The 14,291-nt window shown below is 42.5% G+C and overlaps 3 protein-coding genes and 2 long non-coding RNA genes across 6 annotated transcripts in view; 4 read left to right on the top strand and 1 right to left on the bottom strand.

Moving 5' to 3' along the window:
- The window catches only part of LOC106817380 (arf-GAP with Rho-GAP domain, ANK repeat and PH domain-containing protein 2-like), a gene marked incomplete at its 5' end in the record, with an annotated part of 8,507 nt that extends 3,163 nt beyond the window's left edge, over positions 1-5,344 (top strand). The window contains 11 exon segments of the mRNA XM_014822045.1: positions 366-450; positions 985-1,062; positions 1,330-1,404; positions 1,710-1,784; positions 2,012-2,126; positions 2,357-2,481; positions 2,846-2,962; positions 3,097-3,179; positions 3,404-3,454; positions 3,842-3,926; positions 4,464-5,344. Coding sequence (XP_014677531.1) covers positions 366-450; positions 985-1,062; positions 1,330-1,404; positions 1,710-1,784; positions 2,012-2,126; positions 2,357-2,481; positions 2,846-2,962; positions 3,097-3,179; positions 3,404-3,454; positions 3,842-3,926; positions 4,464-4,508 — 934 coding nt within the window. The 3' untranslated portion in view covers positions 4,509-5,344.
- Positions 5,345-5,465: 121 nt separating this feature from the next.
- On the bottom strand, positions 5,466-7,848 carry LOC106817381 (60S ribosomal protein L21-like). Of its 2 annotated transcripts, none has more exons than XM_014822047.1 (5): positions 7,818-7,848; positions 7,339-7,490; positions 6,956-7,068; positions 6,120-6,270; positions 5,466-5,621 (listed from the first exon to the last, which is right to left on the bottom strand). In XM_014822047.1, exons 2-5 carry the CDS (start codon positions 7,465-7,467, stop codon positions 5,532-5,534), a joined length of 483 nt encoding a protein of 160 aa, XP_014677533.1. In that variant the 5' UTR covers positions 7,468-7,490; positions 7,818-7,848; the 3' UTR covers positions 5,466-5,531. The 2 variants fall into 2 exon arrangements, with proteins under 2 accessions (XP_014677533.1, XP_014677532.1); XM_014822046.1 differs by having other exon boundaries at positions 7,762-7,845.
- Positions 7,849-8,056: 208 nt separating this feature from the next.
- LOC106817378 (ubiquitin carboxyl-terminal hydrolase 46-like) overlaps positions 8,057-14,291 on the top strand; it is a 35,687-nt gene continuing 29,452 nt past the window's right edge. Inside the window, exon 1 of the mRNA XM_014822041.1 lies at positions 8,057-8,204. Coding sequence (XP_014677527.1) covers positions 8,196-8,204 — 9 coding nt within the window. The 5' untranslated portion in view covers positions 8,057-8,195. The remainder of the gene's footprint in view (positions 8,205-14,291) is intronic.
- Positions 9,085-10,562, top strand: LOC106817383. Its single transcript, XR_001395043.1, has 3 exons — positions 9,085-9,191; positions 10,045-10,122; positions 10,477-10,562. It is a non-coding gene; the product is annotated as an uncharacterized LOC106817383 (long non-coding RNA).
- Positions 12,348-12,970, top strand: LOC106817384. Its single transcript, XR_001395044.1, has 3 exons — positions 12,348-12,394; positions 12,649-12,723; positions 12,952-12,970. It is a non-coding gene; the product is annotated as an uncharacterized LOC106817384 (long non-coding RNA).

Below are 14,291 nucleotides of genomic sequence, written 5' to 3'. Positions count from 1 at the left end.
AGCAAACTCGCAAACCCAGCCCCTTAGCTTGTACATATGAGCATTTGTTCGACTGTCAATACAGCAAACTCGCAAACCCAGCCCCTTAGCTTGTACATATGAGCATTTGTTCGACTGTCAATACAGCAAACTCGCAAACCCAGCCCCTTAGCTTGTACATATGAGCATTTGTTCGACTGTCAATACTGAAAACTCGCAAACCCAGCCCCTTAACGTGTACATATGAGCATTTGTTCGACCCTCAATACTGCAAGCTCACACACCCAGCCCTTAACCCGTACACATGAGCATTTGTGTCCGAGTGACCGTGTCAACCAGCCCTCACCCGCCGTGCCTGTGTGCGTGCGTACCCGTCTGTGTTTCAGTATCGTGTCGAACTGCTACCAGAATCACATGACCGTCACGAACCTAGCCGTCGTGTTTTCGCCCACCATCATGAGCATGCGGCAGGTACGACGTGTCCGCAATCTTTGTGTCTCCGCTGAGATACTGGATCGATGGCAAACCTTTTTTTTCGGAGATTGCATGAAGCAAGAGCTGATGACATACATTGATTGGCTAAGAGCGAGCGAGAGGGCGAAAGAGGAGAGAGAGAGAGAGAGCGAGAGAGTGAGGGCGAAAGATGGGAGAGAGAGAGAGAGTGAGGGCGAAAGATGGGAGAGAGAGAGGAGAGGGGGAGAGAGAGAGGAGAGGGGGAGAGAAGGGGAGAAAGTAGGGTAGAGAGAGTGACGAGATAGAGAGACAGACAGATGGACGGAGAGCAGTACTCTAAAGAGACATACACTAACTTATCCTAAAAGCATGTGTAAAACACACACATGAATCATGAGTGACCTACTGTATAGTCTATAGCGATTTCAAGGCGGCCATCTTTAGTGGAGGCCAGCCAGTTTGTAGCATGACTTACAGCTGCTGCCTTTTATTGGTGTGATTCGGATTGATTGCACAAATGATAATTAAGAATTGCATCATTGAACATTGCAGGAGGACGAGCAATTTCCGGATAAGCATGAGCTTGTTGTTGTCATGGATTTGATCTCTCACTACAGATACCTGTTTGAGGTAGGCAGCAAGCAGTAGTGTGAATAACATTGCTGTACATACATATATAATATGTATATGTATAGCAATGTTATTATACACATATGCATGTGTTTATAATATTTTAAGTTTAGTGCTAGATGTTGCTATAACCATTTCTGTGTGCATTGCATAATTACCTTCTCATAATTACCTTCTCATAATTACCTCATACGATCACCAGATTTCATCATATTGTGCGAGTGATTTTAAGAATAAAATGGCACATTATCGTCGAATCTACAACAGGTGGATCCCAATGAAAATCAAAAGGACATGATAATTCGCCAGAAGATGGAGGAGCTGCAGCAGTTACAGAGCGTGGTGGGTAGCAGCAGGGGCCTTTGCTACGATAGTGTGGAAATATGAGCATACGCACGGCTGTGTGACCCACGGTAGGCTGGGCGTCGCCCAAATATGGATAATGATGGGCGTGGCCAGCAAGTCTAAAATCGTGTGACGAGATCCCATGAATATTCTAATGATAATGCTAGAGGATGTGATCATCATTCATGGTTCATAGTGTCATATCTAGTAAATTACTACTGTTGCTTACTTTAGTGCAGGTGTTTATTTAATTGGATTGAAAATAACCGGTGATTAATTCAAAATTATGACGTCTGTTGCAGAAAGCTCAAAATGCGGGAAACTTCCACATTCCATTTTTCATTCACAACCTGGAAGGAGAATCAAACAACATACAAGTGAGCTATTGATTTATTTTCCTTTCATATTTTTATTGTTTGCGTGCTACCAAACTACAGACTACTGTTAGATGTAGAAATGCATACATTGCATGCATATAGGCTGGACGTTATCGACATGACAGTTATGTACATACAATAGTACATATATTGAAGGAAGTGATGCATTTACTTGGTACAGGGCTGTGGAAATGTGTACGTGACCATTATTTTCTGATGTTCTGTAGGTGTCAAACTACACAACGGCTCAAGAGATCGTCGAGTTTGCTATTAACAGAAAATGGTTGTCAGGTGACCACAGCAAGTGGTCAGTTTATGAGATCATCTGTAACCAAGATCTACGTGAGTATCACATGTTTACCAAACAGAAAAATCAAACACGTACGCTACCACGGTTACTTGCAATATTGTAAAAACAACATAAAACAAAGATAACGTGACGGTGATAACAATTGTTATGTTTATGATGGAAAATAATAGTACTTAGTTGGAAAAACTGAGAAGAAAGAACATGAAGAATAAAACAAATTTACACGCAAATTGTAATAGAAAAAGTTTGCTTTGCTTTTCAGAGCGCCCTCTACATTATGCAGAGAGAGTGTTTGAGGTTGCCCTCCAGCACTCACAGTTTCCGTGTTCGGAGAGTAACGCCCTCTGCATCAAGCCCAACTCTCTCTATAGGGGCGTTCTGAATCTCGTAAGAACTGAAGACATGTGCTAGGCTTATTGTCTCGCAGCTTTCCGCATCTTTATTACACCACGATACTGTATTGTTAATCTCATTTTGTTTGTGTATTGGGTTCTAAGTAGGGTAGTCATAGCACCTAGATTGAACAATTGCCCTAGTTGTAGCTGGACTTCGTTTTAGATTAACCAGGTTTACTGTTCACACAATTCTTTGATTATTAGGATGAGTTACTAGGGTGTAGACACCATGCAGCCCATTTTAGAATTTAGTTAGAGACTCTTGGTAAAATCACAAGCCCAGCATTGCAAACACGAAGAGCATGTTTTAGTTGTCGATATCTCGTTGATGCACTGTTTCTGCATTTGCTCACCAGGCGGAGCAGCCGTTTTCGCTGTTCAGTGAGATCTTCTACGGCGATAGACTGAAGCAGTTTCGTAAAGCCTCGGCCGAATTCAGCAACGCCAAGCTCACCATCTACAAGAGTGCTGAGGTGAGTTTCATTTCTCGCCCGTAGATGGCAGCAGCAGATGTAGCGAGTTATCCTTGATGCAGATGAAGTGGCTATACGTGGATATACGCTCGCAGATATATCGGTGGTAATTGATACGTGTGTGTATTCGACAGGGTCAACGCAAGCTAGGAACGTGGAACATAGAGGACATCAAGTGGTATATCGGTGCCGAGAAAAGTCGAATTCCGCCCACTCAGTATGTGTCTGCCATCTCGTTGTTAAAAGTTATAAGCGTGTCGTATTTACAGCTGGAAGCAGAGTGATGTATGAGCTTCGGTGCCCTAGGCCTTGCATAACTTCTGCACAGTTTCCAGGAAAAGGAATATCCATGGCTACTACCGATTAAAATCTCGGACATTGTTATTGAAATCGTTATTGTTGGTCGCTGGTTGATTCCTGTAACTACTGATTTATGTGCAGGTGGCCAATCACATTCCTGGAGCTTGATGCGACAAGAAAACATGATCAGTGGCAAGTATTTCCCGACAGCTTACGGCATTGAAATAACTAGCTGCCCACACCAAGCCTTTGTTGGGTTTTTTTAGCACTTGTTGCACATTTGGGTAAAGAAATTTTTTTTTTTAATTGGTAAAAGGTCAAGGCGCAAATCTTCGGTATGAGTTATATGCAGCAAGCCGGTTCATACTTCGCAGTACTAAACAAGGGTGCACGTATAATTTTTATAAAAGTATCCAACGCTAAAACAGGTGATTATACCATCATCTTGGTCTACCGACTAGATTTACTGCAGACTGAGTAGATGTTTAGATATGCCATTCGGTGTTGGCTGATAACCGACAAAAACTACTAACAAATTTTTATCAGTGTATAACAAGTCACCAATTAAACCTTTGTCAGGGCCAGCAAAGGATTTGGGAAGGTCATATCCTGCCTGTCGTCCCAGGAACGGGATAAGTGGGTGGCAGCCATGTTGCTTGGACAGGTGAGTGCTGTATATCCAGTATATCAACTAACTCAGTAGCTCCCTTTCTTGCATTCCAGTATTAGTTTTATTACAGACACTGCCTGTGACGCAAGGAATACCAGTGCTCATAGGGTCTATGTCCCCCAGGGTACGGTTCGATATATCGGAATGTACCCTGGTAACTATCTGATATGGTTAGGGTTAGGGTTAGGGAGTAAGCGACTCCCTAGACTCGTTAGTGGAGTAGGCGAGGTACGGTCCGGCATATTAGATAGTACCAGGGTACGTTCCGATATATCGAACCGTACCCAGGGTGCCCTCCGATAGTACCCTGGGGGACATAGACCCTCTGAGTCTCAGCAATACTAGTGAGTGCTTAAAAAGGTTGGGACAACAATAGAAATAATGTACTAGTCAGAAATAATGGAGACGTTAATTTCATATGCATTTTCAATACAACACAACACCCAACAGACGTGTGAGGATGTGTTGCCATATACTGAATGATTATTCCCTGGAGGATGTAAGAGTTGCTTCCTTTTGCCTCTATTGCAGTATCCACGTGACCTGCTGCCACCAGAAAAGCTCATTGACATTTGAATGCATAGTGTTTGCGCGTTAAGACGACTGGTCCGCACCATGACGTATGATCGCAAGTCGGGTGCTATCTGCGAAAGGATTTGTAGCTTTTTTATCTTATGGAGACATCATTGCAATATTTGGAAATTTTCAGAGTACGTTCCAGGAAAGTATATTTTCGTACGTATACTTGTGAATTTTACATGTATTTTTTATTTATGCGAGACGATTCTTTAAGTGCATGCGTTCGTTTGGCTGTCATTGTGACTATACTGGCCTGAAGAGCCAGTGTAAAGAATTTCAATGCTCATATGTACTTATTTGCAGGACAAATTGTGCATACTGCTGTGTATCAGATTCTCCAGTGTGTAAAACACTCGCATAAATTCACTGATTCGACTTGGGTCAAAAGTTAATCTACTTGGGTTCAAAGATACTAGGAATCTGTTTTTGACTCTAGATCAGGTTTATCTAATCTATCTCGAGTGAGTAGGAACTGTCATTGTGTGTGGAAAAACGATGGAAAACCACAGAAATTAGTCATACAGTGATAGGCATTGAGTGTATACTGGTGACATTCTAGTACTTGTAAACAGGTAATGATTTATCAACGCTACAACAAGCGGACTAGCTGGTACTTGGAGACAGGCTGTTTTAAACATTTCACAAACACACCAGTTGTGCATGTACACACACACACACACACGTGATTCAATTTCAGTTTTCAACAAAATTTACTGGTAACAATTGCAAGTTCATGGTTAGTATGTGGAGCATGCAAGCAAAAGTATTATTTTTATGTGTACAGTATGTAACCAATTCTACATGTGATTATTTAATAAAAACTATCAATTTTACATTATTGTGCATGTAATAAATTAATGAAAGACGAAAATTTGTTACTTGATGCCATATTTTTCGAAATAGTGAAAGGTTTTTGCCATTATCGTCTGGTAACAGAAAATCACAGGAGCCAACTTTTGTTCACAGTCCTACTTTATTCCACATTATCAGTACAAATTCACGTTTTTTACAGCCACACGTTTATGCAATAAATTCGTAGGGGATTGGCTCCAGGAGCTGTGGCTTGTTGTACCTTGTTCGCACGTGATGTGCCCCGAGAGGCTCCTTGGGCTAAAAGGGACAAAATGGGTTTCATCAGCACCGCACACACTCGTAAAAACTGTTCGCTTCCCTTCACATTCCTCACTGGCAGACGGGTGTTATAAAATACTCTAGAGGAAGGTGTCACCATGACTGGACTCGTTTCATAATATAAATCGAAATAATCAACTTCATTATAAATCTGAATGGCCTGGCATTTATTTACCAATGACACATTGATAAGTGTTTATCCCAGCTCCCTCTAATAATATAACTGCAACACAGAAAACTAAATCACTCGACACACTAAGTGGTCTTCCACTTAACATTAGAGAAAAAAAGGACAAAGAATTACAACTGATCTGGCCAGTCTGCCAACAAACTACTGAAACTAACCTCCAGACCAAACTACGATTCACACAGAAGGTAGGCAGAGGCTTTATGCACCAGTTGTTGAGGAAATGAGAAACAAGAAGAACCCTTCTATCCCTGTAGCACCTGACCTGGAGCAAAGAGAGGTACACTCACCTGTCTCTTTGCCTTGATGATGGATCCCTTCTCCTTGGCTACCCGCCTGGCAACGTCATTGTCCTGAACGCGTCTCAAGAAGTCCCGTCTGCAGTTGGAGTGTTTCACGTGCTCCACTCGCACATTGATGCGCTTTGCTATGATGCGCCCCCTGTCGGCAGAAAGTAAACACGCCGCCCAATTAACAAACCCTTCACATCATTTGGTCACAATGTGCGTCATTTTTCCGAGTATTTAACGTAAAGTATATTTATTAATAATGCATTAAAAATGTATTTAATGAAAGTGTTAATGACACTGTAGCTCACCACAAAAAAGGACACAAATGAGTGAGTGAGAAGAAGTCAGTTTTAATTGAGCAACCATTGGCGTACATTATAGAAACGAAGAGTATATATGGGAGAACTCCCATTATATACTCTTGATAATTATATGTGTAATTTTTTATGAGAAAGTCTGAGATGTGGGCGAGTGATGGCGTTACACCTAAATATCTGCGTGTCTATAACATAATATGCTATATAATTGCCAAAACCTACCTAATTTGCATAATTTTATTTTTAAATATCAAAACCCCTGGCCCTTATTTATTTAAATACCAAAAATGAGCAAAATCCGTTGAACCTGAAATGACTAATGGCAATTCCCATTTTTGCCAAAAAATTGCCGTGGCCATGTGGGTCAAACGGTTTCTGAGTTATCGTTGACCGTAGCCAAATGTTGACGGAAGGATGGACAGACGTACGACGGACGACGACCCATGGCAATAGCTCATCTTGACGATGTCAAGGTGAGCTAAAAATGAGAGATTTTGATGGTAGAAGATAAAAGCTCACCTCACTCGCTTGTTGACGATGACACCTAGTGCATGCTGGGTAATGTTGTATACTCTGCCCGTCTTGCCGTGGTATACTTTGTGTGGCATGCCTTTTTGAAAGCAACCATTACCCTGCAAAACATTAAAGTGAGACCTTCTAGAAACTGGATTTATAACGAATGCTACCAAACCGCATTCCACACAAATACCCATCACTTCATAATCATATTGTACTTCTTATTAGTTCCAAAATCATAAAAGAACGAAAGAAAATACACATAGGCATTACTTTCATTACATTCATTACTTCATGCACAACAAACTCCACCTGTCGCCGATATTGAAATGGTCGTGTTTGCTCTAGCTCACAGGAATACTACAGCACGAGTTCCAAACGTTTACCTTTATGTCAACGAGGTCGCCTTTCTTGTAGACAGTAAGGAATGTTGACAGCGGCTCAACTCCATGCTTGCGGAACTGCCGCGAGAACATGTACCGTGTGCCACGGCGATAGCCCTTGGAATTCGTCATTCTGCCTGGTCTTTACACTATGCCTACAAAATACGTATCATTTGTATACTCGCCAGCACCTCTTTCAAACGATCAACGAGTCAATACAGACTCTGAGATTGGTACAGCGGTGCAATGTGTATGAACATGTGCTACCGAGTTGCTTCGGTGGTAAAACAGTAACACTAACAGTAACAGCAACCAACACTACTCACTAGCAATAACAAGCGTGAATAATTTCATCAGTAACAAAGATCTGATATGAACAGTCACACTTTATATTTAAAAATATGAAACTATAAGACACTATTTTACCTTAAATAGTTATTAATTTCCCCCTTTTATTGACAGATAACACAAGTTACACAAACCGAAAGCAATGGCGATTCAGAAAGAGGGAGCCACTGTTTACAGTTGTTTTACGTCATGATAACTAAAAATATTTCATAGCTAGGCATTTTATTGAATTTGCATATAAAATATTTCAATGTTGTCAGGTTAGATAATTAATCTCAATATATTTGGCAGCACATAATCCATAATGATGATTAACGGAAGTAACCCCTGTCGCGAGATGAAACTACGGCAAGTGATCATAATATTCAAAATGGTTGCCTGCAGGAGTAAACAGAATTTCTATATATCAATATGTGACAGTGTAGAAAATGCCTAATTTCCGTAAACAAACAACGTGATTTATTGACTTTAACATTGCATACGACACGGCAAACGTGGCTTCCCTCAACTGTATGAAAATGGTAGGTGTTGTCACTTTCGTCATTAGTCTAGAAGTCGTAGGTTGTGACGTTTTTTAATAAAAACAGTCACAGTGCGTGTCGATTTCAATAAACTGTCTTCTACACTGCATGTAACGTTGTGTCACTTGTGTGTAAGCAAATGAGATGGTGGCATTGATGCAGGGGTAGAGTCTAAATGCATAAGCCACTTTACAACTAGAGATGGATAGGGAAAGACGAGTTCACAGAAAAATGGTATTGGTAAACTACAGTGAATTGAATGAATGGTCAATCACGCATACGGCATAGTCACTTTAAACAAGGTGTTTACTAATACTAACACTGTCAGTGTTACTGGCTGTGATTACAGTGTTAGCTGGCTAACCACAAGTAACTGATTCTCTTATTACCGTGTGGCAAGATAGTTCCATGCTAGCTCTAGTACTATAGCCCGCGTACAGTTGCCGCTGGGCTATAGCATCAGCCATTACGAGTGCTCAGGACCAATTTACTCCAGCCAGTCAGCGGGGACTATGTATTTTCGCACGTGGAGGGGTGGGCGGGTTGTGTTGGTTGTGGACAAAAACATTGTTAATTGTTATCAAGTAACAAATTAATAATAGTAATTTGTTTATCTTTCATGACAAAACTAATATTACAATCATCTCTCTTTCCCTATCTATATGTTTGTTTATGTATCTGTCTGTGTGTCTGTCTATCTTCTGTTTACCTATCTGTCTGTTTGTCTATTTGACTGTCTGTATATCTATCTATCACTTTTAATAAATGTTTAAAATATTATTTCTGAGTGCTATTCATTCATTGGTGTGTAGCACAGACCGTCAAACAACGTAATCACCGCGTAAGTATCACCAGGTGGCAGCGCGGTCGTAACCGGCGTCTGCTCTGCGTTGCAGGTGAGGCGGGGCGTACTCGAGGATCAGCAGCTGACGCAAGAGAACGTTCCGGTGATTGTCACCAAGTGTCTCGACTTCATCGGCGTCCACGGTGAGTGGCCAGCTACGCGCCTCCGGAAACAAAATTAGTCTTAGCGTTAGTCTTAACATTAACTTTTTCGCGTAGACTCTCGAGAGAATTTTGCATCGTAAAGTTGTGAGAAATTGCTTGTAGAATCGCATGATTGTCCGTCCAGCCGTGCGTGCGTCCGTCCGTCCGTCAACAGTTGGGCACAAATCTTAACCGCTCGACGTACGGTCTTGATATTCGGAACGTCGGGGGGGATAGCGAAAAGGACTCGGGATGTCGAATTTTGGGGTCAAAGGTCAATGGTCGAGATGTGTCAATGGAGGGGGAATATTTCCCCCTTAACTTAAGGTATAGGAGGAAATACGGAATTGCAGCACAAATCTCAACGGCTTGACCTACGCTCTTAATATTCGGTGTATAGTGTGATGGGGAGGAAACCCAGCACCAAATTGGAGGTCAAAAGGCAGTGGGGGAATGGTCAGATATCAGACATTTTCTGAGGACATGGTCTAACGGAGACCGAGTGCAAAACTTTTGTGTTTCAGTGCTGACCTACCATCTCTATCACTTTATTTAAAGGACCATAAAATGTACTTTCCGCTGATGGGCAAAGAGTAAGTGTCTGCTAACCTTTTGACCTTCAAGAGGAGGGTTAAACATGGATTTGTTGACTGTTAACAAAGGACCTGAAAAACTGCTTTGCTATTAGAGCCCACCTCCCCCACCCTCCTTCCTTCCTTCTCTACTGGAATAAATCTCTTGCGGTGCTCTACTGAATAAATCTCTTGCGCTGCCAGTGATGTACTCGTGATAATCGTTGTAGCCGGTGATGCACGTTCACTTGTCACACGCGTTTCGCTTGCGTTCTCCGCAGGTCTGTCGTCGGAGGGCATCTACAGGAAGAGCGGACAGGACTCTGTCGTCAGTCGTCTGCTGAACGAGTTTTACGAAGGTGCGCACTGCGATTCATCACTGTCTGACGCATGCAGATTGTAACCTTACAAATAGCTAGTCTTCTGCTATACCGTGGTTCGTTCATTGCAAACTTGTGAATATGACCAACAAACGTCAACAGCAGCCATTTCTTGTCCATAACAATCTGCTAAAGGCGTGAAACTGGTGCCATCTTGCGCAATACATCGCGATAAAAACGTCGATCGCAGACGCGTGCAACGGAGGGGCATTTTTTTGCAGTTGCGTCACGATATAATGTGTCGAGTCAAAAAACTGAGTCGTTTATCTTATTGCCAGACGCGTCCGATAAAAATGTGACGATTGCGTAATTGAGCCCCATCTTGTTTTGCAGACGCGCACGGTGTCTTCCTGAAGCAGGACGGTGAATACTCGGAACACGAGCGTCACCCAACTGCCTGAAGCGATTCTTCCGCAACCTGTCGGAGCCACATGCTTACCCAAGACCTCTATCAGCTGTGGATGCAGACATCAGGTGGCGCCAGCATCGCGGTAGACTTTCTACCGTGCGCGTTGTGTGGTAGCCTCTACATGCAACAGGCTGTTTATTTCAAATGGGTAGCGACTAGGTTAATCAGACTACTGAAGATCGGTGCTGCCACCGCTATCGACGTTTGGCACACTAATGTTGTTTTCGCGTTTTCTATCGCAGAGGTTGCCGGGAGAGTGCAAGCTGTCGAAATACAACGAGCATCCATTAACGAACTGTCGGAGATCAACTACCAGACGTTGAAGAAGTTACTCTGTCACCTTAACAGTGGAGAGAGGTCCCGGCTCGGTGAAAACCCATGTAGCGCACAACATTGTTTACGTGCCACTGTATGTGCAAGATACACCCTCGTAATGCAACTGTCCTTGCTGCAAAATTTGCGAACTGCGTGTACAAGTCTTTAACGAGTGCAGATGCTCGTGTTTGTTTGAGTATCAGTACTGCAAACTCGCAACCAGCCCCTTAGCTTGTACATATGAGGCATTTGTTCAACTGTCATACTGCAAACTCGCAACCCACACCCTTAGCTTGTACATATGAGCAATATTGTTCGACTGTCAATACTGCAAGCTCACAAACCCAGCCCTTAACGTGACATATGAGCATTTGTTCGACCCTCAATACTGGCAAGCTCACACACCCAGCCCTTAAACCCGTACACATGAGCATTGTGTCCGAGGTGGCCGAGTCAACCAGCCCTCACGCCGCCGTGCTGTGTGCACGCGTACCCGTCTGTGTTTCAGTATCGTGTCGAACTGCTACAGCAATCACATGACCGTCACGAACCTAGCCGTCGTGTTTTCCGCCACCATCATGAGCATGCGGCAAGGTACGACGTGTCCGCAATCTTGTGTCTCCGCTGAGATACTGTATCGATGGCAAACCTTTCTTTTTTCGCGAGATTGCATGAAACAAGAGCTGATGACATACATTGATTGGCTAAGAGCGAGCGAGAGGTCGAAAGAGGAGGAGAGGAGAGAGAGCGAGAGAGTGGAGAGCGAAGAGAGAGAGAGGCGAGAGAGTGAGGGTGAAAGATGGAGAGAGAGAGAGGGAGGGAGAGAGAGAGAGAGAGGGGGAGAGAAGGGGAGAAAGTAGGGTGAGAGAGTGCACGAGATAGAAGGACAGACAGATGGACGGAGAGCAGTACTCTAAAGAGACATAACACTAACTTATCCTAAAAGCATGTGTAAAACACACACATGAATCATGAGTGACCTACTGTAGTCTATAGCGATTTCAAGGCGGCCATCTTTAGTGGAGGCCAGCCAGTTTGTAGCATGACTTACAGCTGCTGCCTTTATTGGTATGATTCGGATTGATTGCACAAATGATAATTAAGAATTGCATCATTGAACATTGCAGGAGGACGAGCACTTTCCGATAAGCAAGAACTTGTTGTTGTCATGGATTTGATCTCTCACTATAGATACTGTTTGAGGTATTGGCCAGCAAGCAGTAGTGTGAATAACATTGCGTAACATACATATATAATATGTATATGTATAGCAATGTTATTATACATATGCATGTGTTTATAATATTTTAAGTTTAGTGCTAGATGTTGCTAACCATTTCTGTGTGCATTGCATAATTACCTTCTCATAATTACCTCGTACGATCACCAGATTTCATCATATTGTGCGAGTGATTTTAAGAATAAAATGGCACCTTATCGCGAACCTTCAACAGGTGGATCCCAATGAAATCAAAAGGACATGATAATTCGCCAGAAGATGGAGAGCTGCAGCAGTTACAGAGCGTGGTGGGCTATAGCAGCAGCTAGGGCCTTTGCTACGATAGTGTGGAAATATGAGGGGCGTGGCCAGCAAGTCTAAAATCGTGTGACGAGATCCCATGAATATTCTAATGATAATGCTAGAGGATGTGATCATCATTCATGGTTCATAGTGTCATATCTAGTAAATTACTACTGTTGCTTACTTTTAGTGCAGCGTGTTTATTTAATTGGATTGAAAATAACCGGTGATTAATTCAAAATTATGACGTCTGTTGCAGAAAGCTCAAAATGCGGGAAACTTCCACATTCCATTTTTCATTCACAACCTGGAAGGAGAATCAAACAACATACAAGTGAGCTATTGATTTATTTTCCTTTTATATTTGTATTGTTTGCGTGCTACCAAACTACAGACTACTGTTAGATGTAGAAATGCATACATTGCATGCATATAGGCTGGACGTTATCGACATGACAGTTATGTACATACAATAGTACATATATTGAAGGAAGTGATGCACTTTACTTGGTACATGGCTGTGGAAATGTGTACGTGACCATTATTTTCTGATGTTCTGTAGGTGTCAAACTACAAACGGCTCAAGAGATCGTCGAGTTGCTATTAACAGAAAATGGTTGTCAGGTGACCCACAGCAAGTGGTCAGTTTACGAGATCATCTGTAACCAAGATCTACGTGAGTATCACGTGTTTACGCAAACAGATAACTCAAACACGCTACCACGGTTACTTACAATATTGTAAAAACAACATAAACAAAGATAATGTGATGGTGATAACAATCGTTTATGATTATGATTGGAAAATAATAGTACTTAGTTGAAAAAATGAGAAGAAAGAACATGAAGAATAATTACGAATTTACGCGCAAATACGTTTCACCTTTTCGTAATAGAAAAAGTTTGCTTTGCTTTTCAGAGCGCCCTCTACATTATGCAGAGAGAGTGTTTGAGGTTGCCTCCAGCACTCACAGTTTCCGTGTTTCGAGAGTAACGCCCTCTGCATCAAGCCCAACTCTCTCTATAGGGCGTTTCTGAATCTCGTAAGAACTGAAGACATGTGCTAGGCTTATTTGTCTCGCAGCTTTCCGCATCTTTATTACACCACGATACTGTATTGTTTATTCCATTTGTTTGTGTATTGGGTTCTAATTAGGGTAGTCATAGCACCTAGATTGAACAATTGCCCTAGTTGTAGCTGGACTTCGTTTTAGATTAACCAGGTTTACTGTTCACAACAATTCTTGATTATTAGGATGAGTTACTAGGGTGTAGACACCATGCAGCCCACCTTAGAATTTAGTTGGAGGCTCTTGGTAAAATCACAAGCCCAGCATTGGCAAACACGAAGAGCATGTTTTAGTTTCGATATCTCGTTGATGCACTGTTTCTGCATTTGCTCAGCCAAGGCGGAGCAGCCGTTTTTCGCTGTTCAGTGAGATCTTCTACGGCCGCGGGATAGACTGAAGCAGTTTCGTAAAGCCTCTGCGAATTCAGCAACGCCAGCTCACCATCTACAAGAGTGCTGACGTGAGTTTCATTTCTCGCCCGTAGATGGCAGCAGCAGATGTATCCGTCTCATCTGGATGGCAGATGAAGTGGCTATACATGGCATATATCGCTCGCAGATATATCGTGGTAATTGATACGTGTGTGTATTCGACAGGGTCAACGCAAGCTAGGCACGTGGAACATAGAGGACATCAAGGTGGTATATCGTGCCGAGAAAAGTCGAATCCGCCCACCCAGTATGTGTCTGCCATCTCGTTGTTAAAAGTTATAAGGCGTGTCGTATTTACAGCCTGGAAGCAGAGTGATGTATGAGCTTCGGTGCCTTAGCTTGCATAACTTCTGCACAGTTTCCAGGAAAGGAATACCATGCTACTACGCGATTAAAATCTCG

This window comes from Priapulus caudatus, unplaced genomic scaffold, assembly GCF_000485595.1.
Source record: "Priapulus caudatus unplaced genomic scaffold, Priapulus_caudatus-5.0.1 Scaffold1708, whole genome shotgun sequence".
Lineage (NCBI taxonomy): Eukaryota > Metazoa > Priapulida > Priapulimorpha > Priapulimorphida > Priapulidae > Priapulus > Priapulus caudatus.
This window is presented reverse-complemented; position numbering and strand designations above follow the sequence as displayed.

Coding starts and splice junctions, on each gene's coding strand:
- LOC106817381 (XM_014822047.1), bottom strand. CDS start 7,467: ATGACGAATTCCAAGGGCTATCGCCGTGGCACACGGTACATGTTCTCG. Junction 7,069..7,338: donor GCGACCTCGTTGACATAAAG/GTAAACGTTTGG, acceptor AATGTTTTGCAG/GGTAATGGTTGCTTTCAAAA. Junction 6,271..6,955: donor ATCGTCAACAAGCGAGTGAG/GTGAGCTTTTAT, acceptor TTCTGCCGACAG/GGGGCGCATCATAGCAAAGC.